This window comes from Pristis pectinata, chromosome 17 (genome assembly GCF_009764475.1).
Source record: "Pristis pectinata isolate sPriPec2 chromosome 17, sPriPec2.1.pri, whole genome shotgun sequence".
Taxonomy (NCBI): Eukaryota; Metazoa; Chordata; class Chondrichthyes; order Rhinopristiformes; family Pristidae; genus Pristis; species Pristis pectinata.
In genome coordinates this window covers 11,595,774-11,622,544 of record NC_067421.1, presented here as the reverse complement: position 1 = coordinate 11,622,544, position 26,771 = coordinate 11,595,774, and the positions used below count along the sequence as shown (strand labels likewise).

Here is a 26,771-nt window from a genome sequence, read left to right as displayed (position 1 = left end):
TCTCATAATTTAAAAAACTTCTATCAGGTCTCCCCTAAGCCTCCGATGCTCTAGGGAGAAAAATCCAAGTTCGTCCAACCTTTCCTTATAGCTCATACCCTTTAACCCAGGCAGCATCTTGGTAAACCTTCTGCGCTCTTTCCACAGTCTCCACATCCTTCCTATAATGAGGCGAGCAGAACTGCACACAATACTCCGTGTGGTCTGACTAAAGTTTTATATAGCTGCAGTATGACTTCCTTACTCTTATACTCAACACCCCTACCAATGAAGGCAAGCATGCCATATGCCTTTTTTACCATCTTAACCATTTGCATAGCTACTTTCAGTGAACTATGGACCTGGACCCCAAGATCCCTCTGTACCTCAATGCTACTTAGGGGTCTACCATTAACTGTGTGGTTTCTCCTTTCATTTGACATCCCAAAGTGCAACACTTTACACTTACCCATCTGCCATTTCTCTGCCCATATTTGTAAATGATCTATATCCTGTTGTATTCTTTGACATTCCTTTATCCTATCCACAACTCCACCAATCTTGATGTCATCCGCAAACGTGCTAATCCACCCATCTACATATTCATCCAAATCATTGATATATATCACAAACAACAGAGGTCCCAGCACTGATCCCTGCAGAACACCAGCAGTCACAGACCTCCAGCCAGAATAACAGCCTCCCACCCCAACTCTCTATCTTCTATGGGCAAGTCAATTCTGAATCCAAGCTTGCAATTCATCCTCGATTCCATGCATCTTTATCTTTTGAATCATGTTATTGGATGTCCTGCTTGTTAGGGACATTTGTGTGTGTGACCGGGAGTGTTCTATTTTTCTTTGGTACAAGAGATAACAATTTGTTACTTATTGGATTTCAGTGTGAAGGATTGCTCCAGTGATATGGCCATACCACAGCAGGCTGGAATACCTGGCCTAGATGCACAGCAGTCTCTCTTGGCCACAGTCAGTGGAAATGTACAGAAATATGCAGTCAAGAAGAAGAAGGTCCTCAATGCAGAAGAGCTGGAGCTGTACGAGCTTACACAGGCAGCTGGCGTTGTTATGGACCAGGAAGTGTTCAAGTAAGTTCAGAAATAGATATGAAAGCTTGAAATTGGCTGGTGTGGATCTTTTTTAGAAGTGGAGAAACAACTGTACATTTACAAAACATTTTTCTGGTTTATTTCAATTGTGATTAAAATATTGCAACAAACTTAAATGTTTTTCATAATCGTAGCAATTAATTTCATCGGACTTTGAAAAGGTAAAATGCACTGTAATTAAAGGGAATCATTTCCAAAAGTAACGGTGCTGAAAAAGCAGATTTTGATCATGCACGAAACTTCAAAGAAAGATGTCTGCTGTTTCTGTTTAATATTGTACAGCTGTAGCTTACTAGTATATTTGCCTCCAATCACGTTTGTGGTTCAAGTTCCCCTTTAGAGATCTGAGTAAATAACTTAGGGTGATGGTTCAGTAAGCATCGCTGAGGAGCAAAAGAGGAATTATCCATTCAGCCCCTCACACTGTTCAGCTAGGTCTTTGCTGATGTGTATTTTAAATCATTTTTCTGCATTGGTTCCATAATTGGCTAATATTCCTGTTTAACTAAAACCTACCCATCACTGATTTGATATTTTCTATTTATTTAAATAATTTTCCAGGAGTCCTGGCCAATATTTATCACTTATTCAACATCATTAAAGTATATTGTATATTCATTTATCTCATTGCTATTTGTGGAATCTTTATGTGTGCCAATTTTTTGCTGTGCTTCCTATGTTGCAGCAGCTTTGATTTTGTATAGAGACTGTTTTGGCTTTCCCCAGCATTTCAAAGTGAAATGGGTTGCTTTAAATATGTGAGATGGCCCATTTTCTTTATTCATTCAACCCTTTCACTTCATCACAGTGATTGGAGCATCCATTAATTCTTCTAATACACCCCACCCCATTTCTGTTTGAATGCTGTGTATTTTTACTTCCAATGGAGATTGGTAAGTATATTGTTAAGGTGTCTTTTCTCTCGCAGATGCTGTCTGGCTCGTGTATTTCTATTTCATCATTCATCTTTTGCTTTGAATAAATAGGTATTTGACATGCACTTAACTGTTCCTAAACTAAATTGCTGACAGATCAGTATGAGCAGAATTCTTATTTGCCTGCTGTGGAATTCATTAACTCTCTTAAGAACTAAACCTGTGAATCTGAGCTTATTGTGGATCATGTTATTCTGCAAATAACTCTTCAGTGTAAAGGCAATGCTGTTTAAATTGCATTTATCTTGCTCGTTCCTCATGTTGTAGTCATTACGTATTTTTTTCTCAAGGTGCAGTACTCAGATCTCCATCTTTCCTGTGGATTTTGTTTCAGAATTATACTTAAAAAAAACCCTGTAGATTTTAATTTACATGGCTTTATAACTTGCCTTCCCCTGAATGACTCCAAGATCTTACAGCTGGTCTTCACAGACTTATTCCACAAACCATTTTTCTTATCTATGAACTATTTACCATGAACTTGCCTTTTATATTAGCATGGTGGACTTCGTAATTGCTGTTATTTAGGTATGTTGTCCTGTATATTTTAGTGACTTTTCCAACATCTCATACTAAACAATTATGTTTATCTTTGTGATACTCCTTCAGATGAAACATTACGTAAGTAGGGAATCACTATATCTGTGCATATTTATTGATTGGTGAAGCGTTCTGGTTCCTCTGATGTCTATTCCTGCTTCCTGCCCATCAGAATAATTGTGGATCTGTTGAAGATGAATGTGGCTCCATTGGCAGTTTTCCAGATGCTGAAAGCTATGTGTGCAGGACACAAAATTGCAGAGGTATCCTCAACTGAAACGCCATCCACAACAACACAGAGCAGCTTGGCAGACTCCAGAGGTGAGAAATGAATAACTGACTGGTGGAAACAGTGTCCAGAGTAATTAGTATTGGACAAGCAAAAGATACTTTAGATTTGAGATATTATACATTCAATTATTCACATATAGATTACATGCTCCACAGAGGTGTTGTGTGAGTATTCTAAAATGGTTTCCCAAAGTGCTGAAAGACCAACAGATTGGGACTATTTTTATTACTGAAATGTTGAACTTAGAACTGGTAGAATGCAATTAATCCACTTGGTATCTGAAGATGGTGTCTAACTTTTACATTCCTTAATTTAAAATTTCAGTTTTGATGAGCTCAGTTCTAACTTAATTAGACGTGACTCATAAAGGAAAGAGTTACATTTGAGTCACTAGGGTTATCAGATTTATTCGGAACCATGAGAGGTACAGCACATAATATGTCTGTCATTGTTGGCATAACCAGTTCACAGTGTGAGGTGTGCCATTTGTGGAGGTGTCCTCTCTGAAGGGAAGGAAGGTGGAGGCAAAGTTGACCCAACACCAATCAGTTGCAGGTTCCGCTGGTCAAAATGAAACCAATAGCAGGAGCTTGCAAGTACATTACCTCGCTTCTGCTCAGCCATGCAGTGGTGGGTGATTTAAAAAATAATTAAAGTAAAATAACTTCAATGGGGTAAAATTATTTTTGATGAACACAAAAAAAAGGTAATTTGAAGGTGATAAATTATAAATGCTAATTAATGGAACAGAGAGTACTCACTACAGGACATTAGGTATATAGTAAACCTCAGTTCCGAAAATGACTTAATTCCCCCATACACAGTCTAAGTCTACCCCCAGCCACACTTAACATTTCTATCTTTTATCCCAACTATCCTAATGTTGACTTTGTTACCCTCCTTATAAGATGTTGATTCATCTTGGAGAAAATTTCACAGGCGCTGGGCACTCTATATTCATTTATGCAGACCTAGAGAATGAGTGCTGGCAGCCAAGACTGATTTTTGCTTTAATGGATGTTTGGCACTTTCCAGTTTGGAGAGAATTAATGGTGTTTTTTTTTCTTTCTCCCTTATCCCTCTCTCTTCTGCCTTGTATAAGGACAGTGGAACAAATTTTTGCACTGTTACTGGTTCTTTATCTTAACCAGCTGACTCGACACAAATTGGGCATTGAAACTGTCACCCTTTAGAAACATAGAAAATAGAGGGAAAGAAATTAAGAGCAGGTGTAGGCCATTCAGCCTCTTGAAGCCTGCTCTGCCATTCAATGTGATCATAGCCAATCATCTAAATTCAATATTCTGTTCCTGATTTCTCCCCATTCTCTTGATTTCTTTAGCCAATGGTTGTACATCTAACTCCTTGAATATATTTAATGGTTTGGCTTCAACTGCCTTTTGTGATGGAGAATTCCATAGATTCGCCTCTCTTTGGGTGAAGAAATTTCCCTTCATCTAAGTCCTAAAAGGCCTACCCTATATACTTCAGCTGTAACCCCTGGTTTGGATCATCTCCACCATTGGGAACACCTTTCCTATCTCTCCAGTCCTATTGGAGTTTTATAAGCTTCACCAAGGGTCCCCTCTTATTCTTCTAAACACTAGTATATCTAAGCCCAGTTGTCCCAATTGCTCTTCATACATCAGTCCTGTCATCTTTGGAATTAGTCTTCAGGAACCTTCACTACAATCCCTCCAGAGCAAGAACATCCTTCCTCAGATAAGGACACCAAAACTGCACACGATAATCGGGGTGTATACCAAGGCCCTATAAAACTGCAGCAAGACATCCCTGTTCCTGTACTCATTTCCTCTTGCTATGAAGGCCAAAATACTGTTTGCAGTCTTAACCATCTGCTGGGCAGCATTAGCTAAGTGCTGGCAGCCAAGATCAGCAGATCACTTCCAATCTGAAAATTCTGGGTGATGTATATGTCATTGCACCTGTAGATCTATCAAGGCATCTAGAGCACAGCTTCTGGCTTGCTCAGTAAAATTTCTTGTTAGCAGTTGACTTTGTGCTCCAATTGATTTATACTATTGCTATTTGAGCAAGTTAGCACTGGGTGATTAGAATGCAAGTGATAGGAGCACAAATGGACTCACACTTCAGAATTGCTGGTGTTTTCATCGTTATGTGACAATTTCACCATTTATAGTGATGGGTTTTTAAAAATAATTGCTGTTAAAATCCAGAATAAACCCATTTATAAATGCCTACAAGCCTGTTTTTCCTTGGGTTACAGCTTCCATTTACATGGCATGATTGAATAGGGATCTAATATAATAGGGATTTGTTCATATAATATTTGTTCATATAATACTATTGTCGAAGACAGGGTAATGTTTTAGCGAGGAGGAAGAATAATCCTATTTCATGGACATAGCATGAAAACAGAGTTGTCAGATCACGTAATAAACCGCACATTGCTGATTTCAGCTGGGTAGATATCTGGTGATTTCCCAGAGAGGACAAAAACTGGATGATTGGCAAATTGCTAGAGACTTAAAATAAAACAATGTCGAATATACCACTCAATTATACAACAAACATCCTGTGTGGTACCCTGCAATCACAGAAGATATCAATGGGACATGTGCATTCTCTGGGCCATGCGAGTGTGGACATGGCCACAGAAGAGACATCCAGCCAGAAGAGCAACCCTTTCCCTCCAGTGCAGACCTTGTTTTGAACTGCTGTATTATCTGGAGCAAAGTTTTACTTTCAGATTAAATTTCTCACCTTGGTTATGCTGCCAAAGGCGCACTCTTCCTTTAAAATACTAGTTTGTTTATTGTCTTCTTGAAGGTCACTCTAGTTACTTTGTCATAATGATTGGGCAGGATTCCTCCATTAATAGCTGGACATTTGCTTTTTACTATGTTAATTGATCATTTCCAGGAAGAGGCTGTATTTTAGAATTCTATATCCTTGAGTACCAATTGCAAAAGGATTTTAGGGAATATTTGTTAACTTCTGCTGGAAAGTATTTGCATGTAATGGCCAAATAAATACTGAATTGGGATCCATTGCTGATGTTAGTGGTCAGCCAGCCCACTGAGACACATCATTAGACTTGCATGAGTTTGGTGCCAGTGGCCAGTGTCCTTCTGTATCTGCAATTGCAGAAGCGTAGGCTTTTTATTTGCCCTTGTATATTCTTTTGGCCAAACCAGTACATTTATGACTGCTTTTACACTGGTAGTTAAAACACCACAGAATTCTTATGCCAAATTTCTGCTATGATGGTTGAAGGAAAATTACTTGAAGACTGTTTCTCACAGTCTTTTCATTATGAACCAAAATTCCCTGAATTCCCTGATCATTTCACTGATTGCAGAGTGCCATATTCAATCAGCATCTTCTGCTGCTGTGAATGTCTTAGTGATGAAGAGAGTACAGATTTGAATTACATCAGAGAGAGCAAAGTATCTTACTTTAACAAGTCCTCTGAATATATGGTTGGCCTTTTTAAGATCATTACCTCAAAGCAGAAAAATTTAAAGTTTTAATTTACATAACAACTAATAATTTTTAGAAATGGGACTGAATAATGAAGTCATTAATGAAATTTCAAATGGATTGTTTATTGAACTAGTTTGTGAAATGAAGCATTGTAGCTGGAGCTTTACTATATGGCAGCATGGCCTGACGTATTTCTAAAAGCTGGTCAAATTACTGTGACTTTTTCTACCAGTCAGATGCTTGTTTATGGCCAGGTGAAGCCCAGCTCGTGGTGTCCTTTCTCTTTGTTTTCTGTGCAAATTTTGTTTGTATTTGTCTCTCTTCCTTGCCCAACCTAGCAGCTCCCCTCCCCATTCTCTTGCTTTTCTGAACAGCTTCAGGTAAGACGTATATCTCTATTGTTGGACAAGTGTTGTTTCAATTGAAAGTTCTATGATAACTCCACTAAAATGGACTTACAGCTGTCTTTTACAGGGGAACAGATCCTATTGCAAATTGCAGGGTTTTTATGGGGTTGGCGCTATGCAGATGGTATGAGAATTTAGTATGGATAGAGATACCATAATCAATATCAGTTTGAAATATTTTCTCACACAGTAACTTTGATGTAATTGGCCCAAATGTGCATTAAGCCTGACACACAGATTCTCTATCAGGTCCTCTCAGAGATCTAATTGCAACAAAAGAAGAATTTGGTAGTGCAAAAAAAAATCAGCCTTGCTTAACTTAATCTGCAACATGTGCGGTGTAAAGAATACATCTTTCTGTTAGGTCTCCCTTTAAGAAATTAATCCTTGTCCAACCTTATTTGGTACTGAGTTTTGGTTTCAAAACATTCTTACTCATGCACTCGCACTTACTTGCACTGGTCCTCTCATGCACTCACACACTCTTTCACTTGCACTTAGATAAATTACTGTAATGGATAGTAGTCCTAATCTTTTATGTAAGATGTCACAGCAACTGCATGCATTCAGTCCCCCTGAACATGTTGCATGTAAATAAATTTCCAAATTAAAGATAAAATTAAAAGGAAATATTAAACTTCCTCATAACTTTTTCTAAATGGTTTTCACATTGATTGTCAGCTGTGACTATTGAGCCAAAAGAGCAGTTAGAGCTAAATTCTTCATGAAAGATCAACTTGAGTTTGTATCTTTGCATTGAACTAAGTTTCTGTACCTCTCTCCATCTTATGTTCTTTAATGTATTCTCATGTCTTTCCTCTTTGAACTAGAGCATTCGTTTATCTCCGCAAAGAGCAGTAAAATCCCAGCACTCTCCTTTTCTTCTGCCCTTCGATCTCCAAGACTAGGCACTAAGATTGTGGTCTACAACCCTGCTGATGCTTGCTCACCTCTCTCTCAAGGTCCCCCTGGTTCCTTCCAGTTTTCTTGCTGCCTGTTCTCACCCTTCTCAGGTTGCGTTTATTAGTTTATCTGCTGGGTTCCTGTACAGTCAATGATTGCACTAGGAACTAGATTACAAACTGAAAGCTTTTACAGAGTGGAGCTGCTTCTTTTTAATCCCCGAGCTCGCACCTAGCATTAGATTAGTTTAACAACTGGATATGAAACTTCCTTTGACCAAGTTATTTTCTTTCGACAGCACTCATGATTAGACGGAGGCTATATTTAGAGAATATCATTTACATGTTCTGGACTTCAATCAAGAGGGAGGCTCTATATGGGGATGGTTATGTAGGTTTGGGTAACTTGGAAGAAGAGGCTAATGGATTATTCTGCAGAATGTAACTGAAAGGCTTCATCGTGTGAGATTCCATTGCCAGGATGGCAGGTAGCCTGGAAGTCTTACTTGTAAGGCTATTTCAGAAGGTCAAAGTCCAGAGAGAATATTGGTGAGAATGAAAGAGATTGTGGCCGTTGATGGGAGGTGGGGAGATCCAATTAGAAGGATTGTTGGGAAGTAGGTGATGAGTGTCAGAAGGCATTTCTTTTAGTGGTATGGTCCTGTGTAATGACTGAGGTAGTTCACTATCAATCACAGAAAAGAAGAACAATTGCAAGTCTGAGCAGTGGAGGTGGAGTAATATCTACTGGTAAACCCAATGGGGCTAAAGTAACAGTTAGCGTAACGCTATTACAGCGCCAGCGACCCGGGCTCAATTCCTGCCGCTGTCTGTAAGGAGTTTGTATGTTCTCCCCGTGTCTTCGTGGGTTTCCTCCAGGTGCTCTGGTTTCCTCCCACATTCCAAAGATGCACGGGTTAGGAGTTGTGGGCATGCTATGTTGGCGCCAGAAATGTGATGACACTTGTGGGCTGCCCCCAGCACATTCTCAGTAATGCAAAAGGACGCATTTCACTGTGTGTTTTGATGTACATGTGACTAATAAATAAATATGTTAAAATATTTATATATCTCAGGCTCCTCCTGACCCACAAAGAGTGCTGTAAAGGCACTTGCACCATACATACAGCAATTTGTAGATGGGTTTTCCAACTCCTGGGGAATCCAAGTGCTTGTGATTTAGACAAAACAGTTAAAATAAAGATATGCAGCCTTATTATAATGTTTAAAACGCAAACCAATTTTCTGTAAGCTGATTTTCACCTTGCCCCTAAACCTGCTGTTAAAACTGAAAGTGGGTAGATTGGTTCCTATTCCAGATTTTTTTTTGCAAATTAGTCTCTGCTACTATCTTAATCTATTGGTTTAGGGGTTTAAAATTAAAATTGATGCCATCGTATTCTATCTATCTATCTATATATAAAAATATATATGTGTGTGTGTGTGTGTATTTATTTTTTTATATATATATAAATACAAGTAGTTTTCTGAATATATATATATATATATATATATATATATATATATATATATATATATATATATACACATATTCAGAAAACTACTTGTATTATTTTATATGTGCTATTTATACATATAGCAAATAAATCGTAGCACTAGGGGAAATTTACAGGGATGCAGCTAGGACTAGAGTATTTTGGTTATAATGAGAGATTGGTGATGCAGGGATTGTTTTCTTTGGAACAGTGGAAACTGAGGGGAAATTTCTAATTGAAGTGTATAAAGGTAAGAAGTCTCGGCATGGTTTGCAGGAAGGACCTATTTTCCTTAGTAAAGAGATAATGGCTAAGGAAGAAATTGAAATTGATGTTAAAATGATTAGAGGGGAGTTGAGGATTTTATTTTCATCCAAAGAATAGTGGAGTCTGGAAGTTATTGCCTGAAATGACAAATGGTGCAGAAGCACTCATTACAACTAAAAGCTACCCCGATGAACACTTGGAGAGCTGTAACCTACAAGGAAGTGAAATGAGAGCTGGTAAATGATATTAACTTAAAAAGCTCCTTTTGTTTTTAAGCCTGCAGGATGTAATGGGCTAAATGGCCTACTTTCTGTGCTGTAAATTTCTAGGACTCTGTGCATATTTATAATCAGGGATGAGTCTTCAGCTGCAATGACTTTGATGCATCTAGTTGCAATCTGCTGATATAACATGGGCAGAGATCTCTACTAACTTTAGCCTAATAAGTAATTTTTGAATTAAGTTTTTAAGGAATATTCTTGATAACATTGAGGGTAAAAATTGTATTATGCAAAGAGTAGGAAAATGATATTAATAATAGATCTAAAAATAAAATCCCTGAACATTTTATGTCCATTTCTGGATCGTTAAGATTTTTATTGCTTAAAAACCTGGCAGATGCCTCGACTTGTCCGCATTCCAAAACTGTAAGGTCACTCATTGCAGTAAGGCTGAGATCGCGAACATTATAGATTATCCTAGAGTTTCAATAAGCTACCTAAGGGTGATTCAATTGAGGGGTTTAGGTGGCATTTTTTAAGCTCTATTTATTTAACTATTTGCTGTGGTAAATGGAATGAGAAATCTAGTGCTGTACTATAAAGTAGACAGGGAAAGGAGTGATTCATGTGCTTTTAACAGTTACAAGACTATATTGGCTATTTTAGGAAAGGTTATGCAGGTAGGATTTAGGATCCAAAGATAACTGTTTAAGTGCATGAGAGTCCCAGATGGTATGTTGTCTCCCAGGTGCCAGGGTCAGAGATGTCTCGGATCGAGTCCGCTGTATTCTTAAGGGGGAGGGTGAGCAGCCAGAAGTCGTGGTACACATTGGTACCAATGACATAGATAGGAAAAGAGATGAGGAAAAGAGTGAATATAGGGAGTTAGGAAGGAAGCTAAAAAGCTGGACCTCAAGGATAGTAATCTCTGGATTGCTGCCTGTGCCACACACCAGTGAGGGTAAGAATAAGAAGATATGGCAGACAAGTATGTGGCTGAAGAGATGGTGCGGCGGGCAGGGTTTCAGACTGGTGGGTCATTGGGATCTCTTCTGGGGAAGGTATGATCTGTACAAAAGAGACGGGTTAACACCTAAACTTGAGAGGGACCAATGTCCTTGCGGGCAGGTTTGCTAGAGCTGTTGGGGAGGGTTTAAACTATGTTGGCAAAAGATGGGAACCAGAGTGTTAGGTCAGGTGATGGAGCAGTTGGTGTAAAGGTAGATGCAATGTACAGAGAGACTGTGAGGAAGGATAGGCAGTGGATATGACATAAATGCAGTCAGTTGGATGGGTTGAAATGTGTTAACTTTAATGCAAGAAGCATTAAGAATAGGGGTGATGAACTCAGAGCATGATCAGTACATGGAATTACTATGTTGTGGCCATTACAGAGATTTGGCTGTCACAAGGGCAGGATTGGCTGCTCGATATTCCGGGGTTTAGATGTTTCAAAAGGAATAGGGAGGGAGGTAAAAGAGTGGGGGTAGTGGCATCGCTAATCAGGGATAGTATCACAGCTGCAGAAAGGGAGGATGTTGTGGAGGATCGTCTACTGAGTCAGTGTGGATGGAAGTCAGAAAAAAGGAGCAATCACTCTATTGGAAGTATTCTGTAGGTTCCCCCCCCCACCCCTTTACCCAATAGCCACAGGGACAGTGGGGAGCAGATAAGTGGGCAGATTTTGGAAAGGTGTAGAAATAACAGGTTGTTGTCATGAGTGACCAACTTCCCTAATATTGCTTGGCATTTCCTTAGTGCAACTGGATCTAGTACTAGGCAATGAACCTGGTCAGGTGACAGACCTCTCAGTGGGCGAGCATTTCAGAGATAGTGCCCACAACTCACCTGACCTTTAGCATAGCCATGGACAAGGATAGGAGCAGATGATATGGGAAAGTATTTAATTGGGGGAAGGCTATTTATAATGGTATAATGCAGGAACTTGGGGGCGTAAATTGGAAACAGATGTTCTCAGGGAAATGCACAGCATAAATGTGGAGTATGTTTAGGGAACACTTGCATGGGGTTCTGGATAGGTTTGTCCTAACTGAGACAGGGAAAGGATAGTAGGGTGAAGAAACCATGATTGACAAGAGAGGTGGAACATTTAGTCAAGAGGAAGAAGGAAGCATAGTTGAGGTTTAGGAAGCAAAAATCAGGCCGGGCTTTTGAGAATTATAAGGTAGCAAGGAAGGAGTTTAAGAAGGGATTTAGGAGAGCTAGAAGGGGACATGAGAAGGTCTTGGCAAGTAGGATTAAGGAAAACCCCAAGGCATTCTATACGTACATGAAGAACAAGACGATGACTAGAGTGAGGGTAGGACCACTCAGGGATAAAGGGAGAAACATGCCTGGAGGCAGAGGAGGTAGGGGAGGTCCTTAGTGAATACTTTGCCTCAGTATTCACCAGGGAGAGGGATATTGATGAATGTGAGGTCAGCGTAGAACAGGCTAATGTGCTGGAGCATGTTGAGTTTAAGAAATAGATAGTGTTGGAGCTTCTAAAAAACATTAGGATAGGTAAGTCCCCTGGGGCCGGACAGGACATACCCCAGATTACTATGGAAAGCGAGGGAAAAGATTGCTGGGGTCTTAACAACGATCTTTGTGTCCTTCCTGGTCACAGGAGTGGTACCAGAGGATGGCAAATGTTGTTCCATTGTTCAAGAAAGGTAATAGGGATAATCCTGGGAATTATAGACCAGTGAGTCTTACATCAGTGGTGGACAAACTATTGGAGAGGATTCTTAGGGACAGGATTTACAAGCATTTGGAGAAGCATATTTTTATTAGGAATAGTCAGCATAGCTTTGTGAGAGGCAGGTCATGTCTCACGAGCCTAACTGAATTTTTCGAGGAGGTGACTAAACAAATTGATGAGGATAGAGCAGTGGATGTGGTGTATATGGATTCAGTAAGGCATGTGACAAGGTTCCCCATGGTAGGCTCATCCAGAAAGTCCATGGAAATTTTGGTCCATGGATTCGGAGTTGGCTTGCCCACAGAAGGCAGAGGGTGGTAGTAGGTGGAGGTCAGTGACTAGTGGTGTTCTGCAGGGTTCTGATCTGGGACGCCTGCTTCTTGTGATTTTAATAATTGACTTGGATGAGGAAGTGGAGGGGTGGATTAGTAAGTTTGCAGACGACACAAAGGTTGGAAGTGTTGTGGATAGTGTAGAAGGTTGTCGTAGGTTACAATGGATATAGACAGGATGCAGAATTGGGTGGAGAAGTGGCAGATGGAATTCAATCCGGAAAAGTGTGAAGTGATACACTTTGGAAGATTGAAATTGAAGCTGGAGTACAAGGTTAATGGCAGGATTCTTAGCAGTGTGGAGGAACAGAGGGATCTTGGGGTCCAAGTCCATAGATCCCTCAAAGTTGCCACACAAGTTGATAGGGTGGTTAAGAAGGCATATGGTGCGCTGACCTTCATTAGTCGGGGGATTGAGTTCAAAAGCCGTGAAGTAATTTTGCAGCTCTATAAAACTCTGGTTAGGCCACACTGTACTGCTGGTGGTGGTGGTAGAAGCTGATACAATAGGGACGTTTAAAAGACTCTTAGATAGGCACATGAATGTAAGCAAAATGGAGGGTTATCGGCTATTTAGAAGGGAAGGGTTAGCTTGATCATGGAGTAAAGTTATACAGTTCAGCACAACATCGTGAGCCAAAGGGCCCATACTGTGCTGTACTGTTTACTGTTTTATGTTCCAAGTGCAGTATTGGATCATTTTAAATTGTGAATTCCAAAAACCTTCACTCTTTTGATTCTGTGTACAGATGACCCCTGTGTTATGGATGTTCAGGTAATGGAAAATCGCCCTTAGAGAATTCACAAACCACTACCCAAAAAATTGAGATATGGAACAAAATTCACTCTCATGAAAATATGTAGGGGGAGAAATGTAAATAAGTAAATACAAATTTTTTTTTCCAACTCATGTTTCTTAACACATGCATGGATGACCCTGTTTCACATTATGGAAAATTGCAATATGGACTCTTTTCTAGGAACACAACCCCACACACACCCCCCCCCCCCCCCCACCATAATGTGGGAGTCACCTGTACTAGATTTTTGAGATGGCAGGATGTGCTTGTTGTCCAATCTTTGTTTCCTTATGCTCTATCTCCAGCATGCAAACCATAAGGTGTTAATATCAGACCATAACAACACAAGCAGCATCATAGCACCTTGCTGTTCCACACACCTTTCTGTCAGAAAATGAGTGTTTTGTTTTGCACCAATTTTTGCTGATATGTATCTGATCTTGTGCCAAAAGATGCTTTCTGAATTTCTTCACTGCTTTTCACTGAATCTGATATGTTGTTTGGAACTGGTCCAATAATTATTTTCGATTCTGTAGGATGTATTGAAGGTGATGGCTTTCAGTGAAGGAATTTGGCTGTTTGACTATAGAGATTGAAGTAATCAAGATTTTGCTTTCATTGTTAAGAGCTTTTGACTTCTTAATGTTCTACAATAAAGCACAATATAATTCAATTAGCACTGATATCCAGGATAGAATCAAGATTGATCTGGTATTATTCATGTTGCACTTTATCCCACGATGCTTCATTTTATTTGCTCAACATTTTCACTTTTGTCTAATGCCAACTGTTTGATAAATCAGCTGATTTGCTCTACAATAACATCTCTATTAACCTTTGCTTTTACAACCAAAACGTAACACATCTTTTAGTATAGAAATTTGGATGTAACAAGACCTAAAATTTAGCCTTCAGAGTTTTCTTGCAATCATGAGTACAGTCCAATATATGTAATTTAGTGCTTTGATTTTTGACATATTCTATAAATAAAAAATACTTAATCAAGCATGTGCAACTGTTGTTCTTGTCTCGGAATCCTGGAAGTTAAATCAGTATTTATTGGTAGCTGGTACATGGGCCAAGATTCTTATTTTTTGAGAAATTAGCTTCCTGTTTTCTGTACGTTTGGGCATTGCAATTGTTAAGGATAATGCAGAAAGATATCCAAGTATCTTGATGGTCTTAGTACTAAAACTGTCCAGTTGATTGATTGCAGGTCTGATATTAAAATACAAAGAAGGGTATGTAAATCAGGGAAATGACTTGGAGGTTGATACGGTAAAACTTTACCATACCTACCTCACCGTGTCCATTCCTAGTTGCCAAGGCAGAAGGGAAGTATTTGAACACTGGAAGAATAACAGAGAACTACAAGACTGGTGTCAGTAGAACAACTAAAAGGGTGGCATCTAAGAGGAGGTCTGGTGGAGGTATATAAGGTAATTATTGAATATTACTTTAGTGAGGCACAGATTCAAACTAACAATCTTGTGACTTTTTAAATGTGAAAAGGTCACCAATGACTGTCAAGTACAAGCAATTGGGTAATGAGTGTTAGTTGAGTAATGTTGAAACCAAACATTTTTTTCTTTAACAAACTGTGTTTATCGCAAATTTCAAAAGGCTTCAAGTGGTATGCTCCAATAATCACTGAAACAAAGATGAAGCAATGATGAGAGCTCTGGTTCCTGGTGCGATCTGACTGTCTGTTTCAGAAAGCGGAGTTGGTTAGGAAGTAGTTGATCTTAAGGGTTGGAATTTTCTTGGTGTCTAGATGTACGAAAAGTGCTGCACAAATATCCATCTTACAAGAACTGACTCACTAATCCTAATGTTCATGAGCCTCTATTTTAATAGTCAATAAATTCAGTTTTACCAATTAATCTCACTGGAAATATGGAATGGATTTTTGTCTTAATGAGAATGTTGAAGCATTGCTTTCTCCCTTAAGACATTGAAATAAACTGTGTATGTAAAAAAAATCTACTTGATATTGGCCCATTAGGATTTTGAGACTAAATCATTCATTCATCTAATCATTCCTGGGGTTTTCTTTGTTTTGATGCTTCACTTAATCATTTGCTAACCTGCTTATTCACTGCCTTAAATGCAATGCTGGTTAAGGGACTTTGCCTCAGATTCTCATTTATAAATAACATGATGTACTTGATGTGTAGATGAGTTTGTGGAAAAGGAATTATTTACTGTGGATGGAATGGGGGGAATGGAAAAATCTGGACAGGAACTGAATTATTGAGAACTGCCATATTAATTTCTGCAGTTGGGTCATTATTAGTGCTCAGAATGGCAAGAAACCCTCGAGCCTTTAAAATCCCTTCATACCATTATTAGATTTGTTCTTCAGTATTACACATAAAGCTGTAAAGAAGCTTCAGTTTTTCCATTTTAGTTTACTGTTGGAATGTCCCAATCAAAGCAGCCACTCACTGGATCTTTAATGTTTGGAACTCCTAACTACTGCTGCCTTTTGATTCTGAGCCTTGCCAGATGTGAATTTATAATCTGACAAGAAGTCACAATGACAACTAAAGATTCAGTTTAACCAATTGTGTTATGGTATTAATTTATTGTCTTATATTTCCTACTAGGAGGCTTGGAGAATTTTGAGCTTTTAAGTTTTTCAACATACTAGTACTGACAGTGGATTGCAGCAACACAGTTGGTAGTGCATTGATGAAGGGTAGAACCTCTGCTTTCTCCATCTCACTGATTAGTTCTTCAGTGTAGAAGTCTCATTGGTGGAGTTTATCCTAAGACACTTTTGATGCAGGTATCCATGCTTTCACCTGCACTGGATTTCCCTTTTGTGGTGAACATCTTATTGCTTTGCAGTCATTAAGTTGTGAAATGTAGGCTTGAGTTAATAACTCATTCTTGCTTTCTTGTAAGTTTCCAATTTGCCTGATAAATTTTCTGTGTAAATTTCTTCCAAACACTAAAGGTAAATCAGAAACATTAAACATTATATATGAACATTTTTTAAAAGAAAGATTTACAAGTATTTAAGTTTTCACTGAATATGCCCATTTGCTCTTTACAAAAAGATGCGTTTGTGATGTGTACAGTCCTGGTACATTTGTAGAAGGTCAAGATTATGAAAATGTTTTTCCCAAGCATTGCCATTTACTCTAAGTTCATTCATTATAGCCAGCTGTGACTGTTGCTATTCTGTGTACTGCAGTACAGTGCAACCAATAATGAACACTGTAAAACCGTGTAGTTAATGTCACAATGTTGGGTATTTCTTGGTACAAATTCTGTAAGTTGAAAAGTACATACTGATTTTCTTATGTTGATTTAAAGAATGGAATTTTCCAACCCTAAGATGTCTGCAGGTGTGAGGTATCGGTGATAAACTAATAAACTCCTGTTATATTTATTCTGGAATCTATATAGATGTATTGGAATAATTAGTGGAAAGGTTTTTTTCTTTCTAAGTGGTTTGCTGGGCTTTTATATGGAGTGATGCATGTCTGCTTGGCTGCTTCCTTTATGTGATTAACAGGAATATTACATCAAATGCATATGATTCCACATCAGGTCACCAACTGAAATTACATCCTATTCACTGAATATGTCCAATCCTTGTACTTATCTTACCTTGTCCAATCATTTATAATTTGATGGCTGTAGAAATAAGGCATCTTAAAGTGAATCCTAATTGGTTGCCTTAGATATTACTTAAAGCTATTGTCATTTTTTTTAAACCTAGGCCACAGTACATCAATGTTTTCCTTGGAATTGGTTTATCCTTGCCTTTAGAATATTGATTTACTTTGTATGAAATCCTCCTCCAAACGTTGGTATGTTTCCATCTATTCTTGCTTCAGCCCAAAGGAAAATGATGGTGTATTGTATTTTGTTGTGGATCTTCAACATAAATATAACTACATGCTTGCAAGTAAACTAATTAAAATTATTCTGATCTTGTCCTTGCACCTGAGCTCAGAAAGATAGAAATCTGATCTTGTAGTCTCCACTTTGAAATCCAACCGTTAATTTTACTTCTTGTGCTTTGTAAATAACATCCTAAACATTAACCCTCACTGTTGAATACAATCTCAGCTATAGTTGTGGATGATATCAAGGTCAATTTCCTGAGGAACTGGAAAAACATTGGGGAATACTGCTTGCATGTGTAGTTCCTATAACTGACATCTGTTGAAAATCCCTCATCACTCATTTAAAGATCTTGTACAGTTAGACTGAAACTTGCAGCAGTTAATACACTTTTAACATAACAGTTTTCATATATTATTAATCCCATGTCACACCCACATTAGTCATTTTGAATTAACCTGAACCTGACTTCTAATCATTACTTTAGCCACTGCAAAGAGACAATTTTTTTTCCCAGTCTTAATCTTAAGTGAGAGGCAAATCCTTTTCCTGTAAACCTTAAGCTGTTCATTAATTTCAGACAGCTGAATGAAATATTGCAGAATTTAAACATGTGAATATGAATCATGCTGTACTATTGCAGAACCCAACTAGATTTTGGTCACTCTGAGTTTAAATAAAAAGACATATTTCTGTTTTGTATTTGCTTTTGCTTTAACATCCAGGCATAGACTGAGACTAAGGTTTTAAATAATGCTACTTTTTACTCAGAGCCTGGTATATTAGAAATAAACTGTTTTCTCAGAACCCAATATATTATAGCATACTTTAAATTATTGTTGTGTTGCAAAACCCATTAATCCAAAAATGAGGTAATATGGAGAAAACCAGTATGAATTTCTTACATAATGTGAATATCCAGGAAAAAAATGCCAATAATTGATTGTTTTTGGAAATTGTTGCGTGCAAAACTTTTGCCTCAGTTTATGTGGTAGGCAGAATTTGTGATGTGTTAGACTACAGATGTTTTGCTGAAGAAGAAGGCTTGAAGGGTTAGGATTCCTAGTTCTACGGTCTTATGAAATTTCTGGTCTTGGGAGAATTGTACGTTACACAAATATGATGCATATGAATGTAGATAATCCCTGCTGTGAGATTCTGGCTTTTTCAAGTCATGGTGGTCACTTAATTGCTCAGTTATTTTGTTTCCAGCTTACTGCTACTTAACAGTAAATCATCAAGTAGTTAGAAGGTTCATTAGGTTGATTCCTGGGATGAACAGTATGCCATGTGTTTTGGAAAGGAATTTGCAGGTGATGGTGTTCCCATGTGCCAGTTCTCCTTGTAGCTGGAGGTCATGGTTTCTGGAAATTCTGTCAGAGTAGGCTTGGTGATTTTCAGGAGTGTCTTTTATAAACGGTACACAGTCTACACCTGCTGAACTCTGGTTGGATCGAATGAACATTCAGTAAAAGCTGGTGGTTGGGCTGCCAATCAAACAGGCAATTTTGTTTTAGATGGTATCAAGAGTGTGATGGAAGAAATTTAGGTTAATGGAGGAGTTCTCATTTGGACATGTAGAGGGTATTCCACTACCCTCAGGACTTGTTCCTTTTAGATTGTGGAAGATTCATGGGAGTTAGGAGGTGCAGAATGCCCATTTATTTGCCTGGTCCACTTAAGTTTCTGGTCATTGGGGATCCCAAGATGTTGATGGTGGGAGAACTGGGGTGGTATTGCTATTGAATATTGCAGGTGGATGGTTAAGCTTTTTCTTGTTGGAATTGTGGTTTGCTTGCACTTGTGTGACACAGATGTTAAATACCATCTAACAGCCCAGACCTGTTGATCAGGCCTTGCTGCATAAATTGCTGATATAAATTGCTTCAGTTTCTGAATTGAACACTCTGCAACTATCAGTGAATGTTCCAATTTTTGACCTTGTGAGAGAGGGGGGAGGGGTCAGTAATGAAGCAGCTGAAGATAGTTGGGCCCAGGACAGTGTTCTGAGGAGTTCTAGCAGTGACATCCTGGGGCTGAGATGATTGGCCTCTACCAAACAGGTGTGATGCCACTGGAAGGTTCAATGCCAGATTCTGGTCTTTGTGCCTGAATCCAGTTTTGCTTGGGTCCCCTTGATGCCGCATTTGATCAAACACTGTCTTAATTATTAATGGCAGTTACTCTCACCTGCCCTTCTGGAATCTTCTCTTTTATCCATGATTGCAACAAGGCTGTAAATGGGGTCTGGAGCTGAGTGATCCTGGCAGAATCCAACCTGAACATCAGTGAGCAAGTGGTGCTTGATGGTAATGTTCACAAAACACTCCATCTTTGTGATAATTGAGAATTAAAGCAGAACCTGGCCAGATTAGATTTGTCCCTTTTTTGTGAACAAGATGCACCTGCCCTATTTTCCACATAAATAAAAAAGACTCTGGAAACACTCAACAGGTCAGGCAGCATCTGTGGAAAGAGAAACGGAGTTAACGTTTCAGCCTGACCTATTATGTGTTTCCCTCCTTTTCTGTTATTATTTCAGATTTTCAGCATTTGCAATTTTTTGATGTTTCAGTGTTACACCTTGTTAGGAAAATGCCATTGTTGTATCTGTTATGGTACCACTTGGCGAGAGACTTAACCATTTGTGGAGATTACATTTCTGGCATTGTAGCCAAAAGGTTGCAAGACTCCACAAGTTTATTATGCCCATTTCTTGATATCATAGAGAGTAAATTGAATTGGCTAAAGATTGTTTTCTCTGCCCTTGGGTGGAAGGCTGAAATAGATTAGACACGACACATCTGGGTGAAGATTGTTTGTAAATGCAAATTCTCACATTTATTTATTTTTAGTTTGTGAACATTTTGAAGTATATTGTTCTTCTTGTGTTTTTTTTTCTCACACCCTTGCTATTGGAAAATGTCCCTTCAAATCAGACTCCACTCTTCCTTTTGAGTGCCATCCTGTCTTTATTACTGAATCTCAGTAGTTAAATCTTCCCTAAGATCAAAGAGCTTGGTTTTGAAGAGCCTTCCACACACAAAGAGAAAGACTGGGGTGGTTTGGAGAAACCCTGTCACAGCTGCAGTAGCTGAATACTCTACCATAGTTGGTGGAATGGAGGTGATTTAGATGATATAAATATGAGACCATGGATTTGAAATTAAAAGGAATCTTTCTTCCCTCCCAGAATGTGGACAATGTGCCCATTCCAATTTGACAACACCTAATTTACTGCTGGTTGGTTTAAAGTGCCAATGGTTATGAGTGAACCATATTGCAAAGTGAAGATACTTGTAGGGCAGACTGGTTGGAGGAAGTGGGTTCACCTTCCTGACAGACACAAGTGAACCGGTTTGATGTTTATGACCTACTGGCATCTTTCTCGGTAATTTGTCAGTGGAAGATCATGAGATTTAGTGAATTCTGTTTCATAGCCTACCATGATGTGATTTAACTTTAAGGTCAATGAATTGTTAGTCTGAGACCAAAGCTATTACACCTATTAAATAATCTGAGCAAGTGGTATTTAGCCAGAGCAGCAATGATGGTAATGTGGAGAATGTGAATTTGAGAGTTGTGAATTAGAATGCTGTAATGGATGGCTGGGTCAAATGGCCTGGTTCTGAGTTTGTATTATATTTTTGGAGGATACAGAGAGTTATATAGTATTAAAAAGATTTCAAATAAAAGTACAAATATGGAATAAGAACATTGAGGGAAAGGTGAGCTGAATGGTTATTGGTTCCTCTCTTTTGTGATGAAATTCTATCCCTTCTGTTGCAAAAATCCTGTATATCACCTAATAAAGTTGTTGCAATGTATTTAAAGAACCAGTTAGTTGCAGTTGTACAGTAATAATAAAGTTGATTTAACATGCTTGCAGATCAGTGCTTGCACAAACTTGAAGAGTTAACAAAAAATTCTTCATACTAAATGTAGACCATCAAGTTAATTATTGTTATTTAGATTTCAGGAATGTAAACATCAGTTTCATCTTTATTTTTGAATTGCTACTTGATCTGGGAACAACTGATGTAGCAGCCAGTTCCTAAGGGTGATAATTTGATGAATACTTTTTAGATTGCAGACCTAGGTGACCAGCCCAAGTACTGACTGTGTCTATTTTTTTTTGAAAAACTGATCATCCGAGTTGATTCTCAGGCAGTCCCAGTGGATTCCTGTTCTAGTATGATGCTGCTGGTACCTGTTGTTGGAATACATGCTCTTGTTACTTGCTGATTTACGAATTCCTGCAATCTGTTTTTCCATCTTGGCTGCGAGTTAACACGCTGCTGGCGATGTGTCAGATCTGGCTTGCTTTACGCTGTAGTCTCCATGCTGAAGGCAATAGCAGGGGAGCACAATTAGGCTGCCAGTAGTTGGCTTTCACACTTCCTTTTATTTTATTTGTGCTGCTAAAAGCTGCTTTCCCAAAAAACATTGATAGTTGCTGGTGTTCCTCTGAGATGGAGGTTTTAATGTCTTCCCTAGCTTTAGCAAGACCTGGGAATCCAGATTATATTTACAAATGATCTCACATTCACTGATTAGTTTAATTAGCACAGCACAGTGATGGCAAAAGTACCTGGCTTCTTATCAAAAGTGAAATATTCAAAGTTGAAAGAAAAGTGTAGGTGATTCTGATTGGGCAGATTGTTTCTAACCTGGTCATTGAAGTCATTCCATTGAGCAAAAATAACATTATTTTGGACAAAAGCTTGATTCTGTTTGTGAACCTCTCTCCACTCTTCATGTTAAGCAGTTGATTGATGAATCAATTCTAGAACATGTTCAGAGAGCCATGTCTTTTATCACACTGTGTGGTTTTAAGTTTGAATGCAGCTTTGAGCAAAATGAAATCTATATACTTTTCTCTACACAATATTTTTCTTCATAGTTTTATTAAATCTTTTTTTCCCTAGAATCCAGTGTGCTGTAAGAACAAGTTTGATTTATTTCAACAAGTTATGAATTTTCTGCATGTGTAAGGTTGATCTGGATATGGTTTTCTCTAAATTCATTGGCAGTTCAGAGAAAGATGTGCTTTCCTCCTGCCTAGTTTATCTCAAGCAGAAAGCAAAGACCTTGGCCCACACAGAGTGGCAGCCTCACCCTTCCATTCCCTTATGCTGAGCTCTTCATCTTGAAGGTGCAGTAGTCGCAATGAGCACACTCCTCAATCCACCTTTAGGGAATTGTACCCTGAAGCCATCGTCCAGGTAGTACTGGAGAGGGTAACGCACAAAGTGCTGGAGGAACTCAGCAGGTCATGCAGCATCCATGAAGGGAAATGGACAGTCAACATTTTGGGTCAAGACGCTTCATCTGAACTGCCATTTTCCCCCTTTTGGCATCGCATCTGTTGGGCTTAATCAAAATTACTTCTAGACTCTAGGCAGGAGAGGATCAAATGGATATTTATTGATAAAGCAGCTATTATTGCATTTCACACCAGAAAGGGGCACATCAATGTCTTTTGATCAGGCTTTCACCTTGGAGGAACACTAGCACAGAATATGTTATCTCTTCTCGAGTCTGTGATGCTTTTAAATTCCAAATTGTCTTGTTTACAAAACTGACTGCTATCTTTTCTTCCCCTCCCACCACCACCCCTTTCCTTCGCAGTGAGAAATAAATCCAACACTGCTATCAGTGGTTCACAGACACAGACAGAGCGAAGCACCACCCGTGAAGGATGCAGCCAGCGTATGCCGCGCCAACCGAGTGCTACCAGAGTGCCCAAGGGCAGTGGTACTGGGAAAACTACTGGAAGCGGCAGCAGCTCACACACAACATCTAGCCAGTAGACTGAAAAATGTCTAATACCTTACGAACATGACTGTGCCACTGGGTAGAGGGAATTTAAAACAGGGGTACTGTGCTCATATATTGTTTTTCTTCTTGCATTGTCTAATTATATATAGCACACAACATGCTACCTATTCTGCGTTTTTTAAATAGCTTATATACAAGTCCATCTAGCAGACCTTGTGCCAGAACTAAATTGCGAACCTAAACACCTGCAAAGAGAGCCACTCAGCAAGACGGAATTTGAACCAATGGCCAGTTTTGATGTGTGATAACATCCCCTGATATTTTGAGACCAAAAAATTAAAACCACCTTTTGTTTTGCATAGTAAAATACAAATATTTAAGCTGTAAACCACAATGACAATAAAAATTGAAAACAAAGGTGCACAATTAAAAAATTAGTGATAAAACCAAGAGAAGTGCAAATGTCCATTTAAAATAAAACAGACTATCTATTGTTCCAATTAATGTAGCCCTAGATCCTTGGGAAGAAAATCTCTTAAAATTCTTGACACTGAGGAAACTCATTAGAGAATCATTTCCAGGGAACCATTTCCCCTTTGTACCAACAACAAAGCCAGAAAAAATCCTACCAGAAACCACGTCAAAACACTCCACAATGATGGCCTCCAGGTTGATTTCTCAATGTATACTTTCACTGTATATGATGGATACAGTATTATCCTTCTTAAAGATCACCATCCAGTATCCACCATCAATACCAATAAACCTGGGTTCCTTGAGCAGTGTCTATCCATACTGAGTTACCTTTTTATACATATCTCTAGGACTTTATTATGCTGCTTAATCTTAGAATTCTTGATAGGTAATGAGCAGCCTGAAAGATGGCCTAGAGTCTTGTTAGCCAGTCTACAGCATCTGCATGTTTTATCCAAGCAGGATTTACCACAAGGCTACTCTTAATCGGGTAGGTATTCATTTGTAACAATACTGCATTGATAAATTTAAACTGCTTAAAAGGGACGTAACTCCTAAGCCAATCATTTGAACTACTATTACTTTTAAAATGTGAAATCCCAAATGCATTAATAAGGTAAATACCCTATTGTGCCAATTACTAACCTAAGGAAGGGAATTATTTTGTTACAACCACCTTAAATTTCTTGACATCACCTGCTGCTCCATTAAAACATTTCAGATTCTCATACTTGGTAATAGTGTCATCTAAGTGATCAAAAGCGCACAGAACTTTAGTGTCAGTGGCTGCCTTGAAGCTCATTAGCTTCCTAATAGTTGCAATTGGAATTTGAACTTCCAAACTTAGTAAACCAAGTCCCCTGACTCTAGCTCTCAAGTATAAAACTCCATTGTTAATGCTGATAGACAGATGCAGCATTCTTTTCAGTGTTCCTAATACTTTTGACAAGTTTCAGTGAGATATTCTGCAAAACATCGCATAGTTACTGAACAGTAAAACTGGGGAATCATAAAAACATGTTAAAATCTTTCATTTCTAAGTAGGTTTAAGTCTTGTCTTTAACAAATTCTTACCACACCATGCTAATTTCTTCAACCATCCATCACTTATCCAGCCAATCCAAGGATTTATCCTGGCACCTAGATATTTTTCAAAAGATCCAAGGGCAATAAAATCCAGTTTAGTTTTATTAATTTTTCACCTATCAACATCGCCATATTACTAAGGTCTTATTCCTAGCAGTCATATAAAATTTGACCTTTTTCTTCACATTCATCTCCAAATTTGCTTTCAAACAAAATCACTCACTGCTCTTCGAATTCTTACCTTAATGCAAATCGCTCACCTGAGTGTTGTTGTTCACAAAGGCTACAACTATAATCATAATTATCCAAATAAAAACCACACCCTACATTATACAATGTACCCAATAAAATATCCACAACTGCATTAAATAAAGTAAGGGAAAGCGGGCCCCCCAGCTTAGCACCTCTTTTTATAGATATTTGTTTGGATTTCCCTGACTTACTCTCTTTCACTGTAAATGTGTTCAAACACAGGTCCATCACGAGACCAACTAAATATTTTTCAACATCCAAATGAGACAAACCCTTTATTATTACTTTGTGACCCACCAACTCAAAAGCTTTAACTAAATTGATATAAACTGCTACTAAGTTCTGATTCTTTTTGGCACCTTGCATTAAATTCTTTAAAATTGGTGAATTTTGATTGCCTCAATGCCCTTCTGACTGCTATTTAAAATTATGGCCTCAGTCAATCTCCTCAATTTCTTTGTAAAAAAATCTTAAGTAAAGTGAAGCTGATCATAATGGGTCTCCAATTATTGATGTTCGTCAGTTTGACTGGATCATCAGACTTTGGAATTAAAACCTTTCACATAGCTTTAATATTACTGGGGATTCTCCAACACTGCAGCTAAAAACTATGCTAAAATATCTAATCCAAGTTTCATGACCTCCTTCAGTTTTAATCTATCTCAACTGGCAGCCATAATCTTTTTGAAACCATTTAAGTAGAGGCGGGATCACTTGGCTATCAGGTTGTAGCTCGCTGTAACTCACAATAGTAATCAATATCCTGTTTAGTGAGTAAGGCCACTGTCTATGCACATCTCCCTTCTTGCTGATTACCTCCTCCCAGTAGAATTCACTCCAGTTGAACCTTGAGGTAACTTTTTTTTTGTGGAGGTGGAAGATTAGAGGAAAGTGTGGCTTAATTCACTGTTTGTACTGGTACATCACTGTCTTTCATACTTGCTACAGGTATTTGTTATCATGTATACTGGTGATAAAAGTAATACTTCAAAGATTGCATAAGTGAGATGGATGCTGATCAACGTCTGAACTGGGTCAGCACCTCTGCAAGCCCATCTCACTGGACAAACTGCATGACAGAGCCAAGGATGTGCAATGCTTGATCGTTTATTTATAGGAGAAGCAGGCAATGGGTTTTGCACTTTGACCTGAACATTAGAGCTTCTCTTGCCTGCATGTATTGTTTACTAATTTGTGGAAAAATTGTAAGCTATTCTGTCATTCAGCTGGATCATGGTGGAGCTGTAGCTTAACTCCATACACCTTCCTCCCATTCTGAGCACAGGCAGCAAGTATTAAAATTTGCAATTGGGAGCTCCACATATTCTGAGGCACGAAACCCAGGCCTTAGTTCCCTCTATCAGCTTTTGCATCCGTAGCATGCAGGGTCATATGTTGTTCTGCAGCAAGAGTAATAGCTACTCTTTAAATTGAACTTTAACTGTAAGCAGATCATTTCTTGCACTTCTGCTCCATCACCAATCCTGAATAGTTTTATTTTTCACACAGTAAACTGTTTATCAGTAATCTGTTGATGTGTGACTCCAGCTGTGTTTTTATGCTTTATGTATTCTTTACACATCTTCCAGAGAAATTACGTTCCAAATAAATGTAGTTTCAGCCATTGACACATCAGGGGTCAACAGGAACAGGAAAACAAACTGGATGAAATCTTACCTTTCTTTTATAGTTGATGGAAATAAATTGCCTGCATCAGCAAATTTAACTTAATTCTAGCAGAATGTCTTTATTTACTAAAAATACAAATTTAATTTTAAAATCACATTTTTCCCTTCCATCTAAGTAAAGAATTTTAATACCTTTCTGTGTAATAGTTGTATCAAGCCT

General features: G+C 38.4%; 1 protein-coding gene across 3 annotated transcripts in view; it reads left to right on the top strand.

Annotated features, from left to right (window-relative positions):
* mzt2b (mitotic spindle organizing protein 2B) overlaps nt 1-25,380 on the top strand; it is a 33,522-nt gene extending 8,142 nt beyond the window's left edge. The window contains exons 2-5 of one of the 3 annotated variants that reach the window (XM_052032479.1): nt 881-1,084; nt 2,753-2,901; nt 7,578-7,709; nt 22,962-25,380. In XM_052032479.1, coding sequence (XP_051888439.1) covers nt 903-1,084; nt 2,753-2,901; nt 7,578-7,709; nt 22,962-23,143 — 645 coding nt within the window. In that variant the 5' untranslated portion in view covers nt 881-902 and the 3' untranslated portion in view covers nt 23,144-25,380. Of the gene's footprint in view, nt 1-880; nt 1,085-2,752; nt 2,902-7,577; nt 7,761-22,961 lie in introns of all 3 variants that reach the window. The other 2 variants (XM_052032478.1, XM_052032480.1) reach the window with 2 other exon arrangements.
* Nucleotides 25,381-26,771: the final 1,391 nt, after the last annotated feature.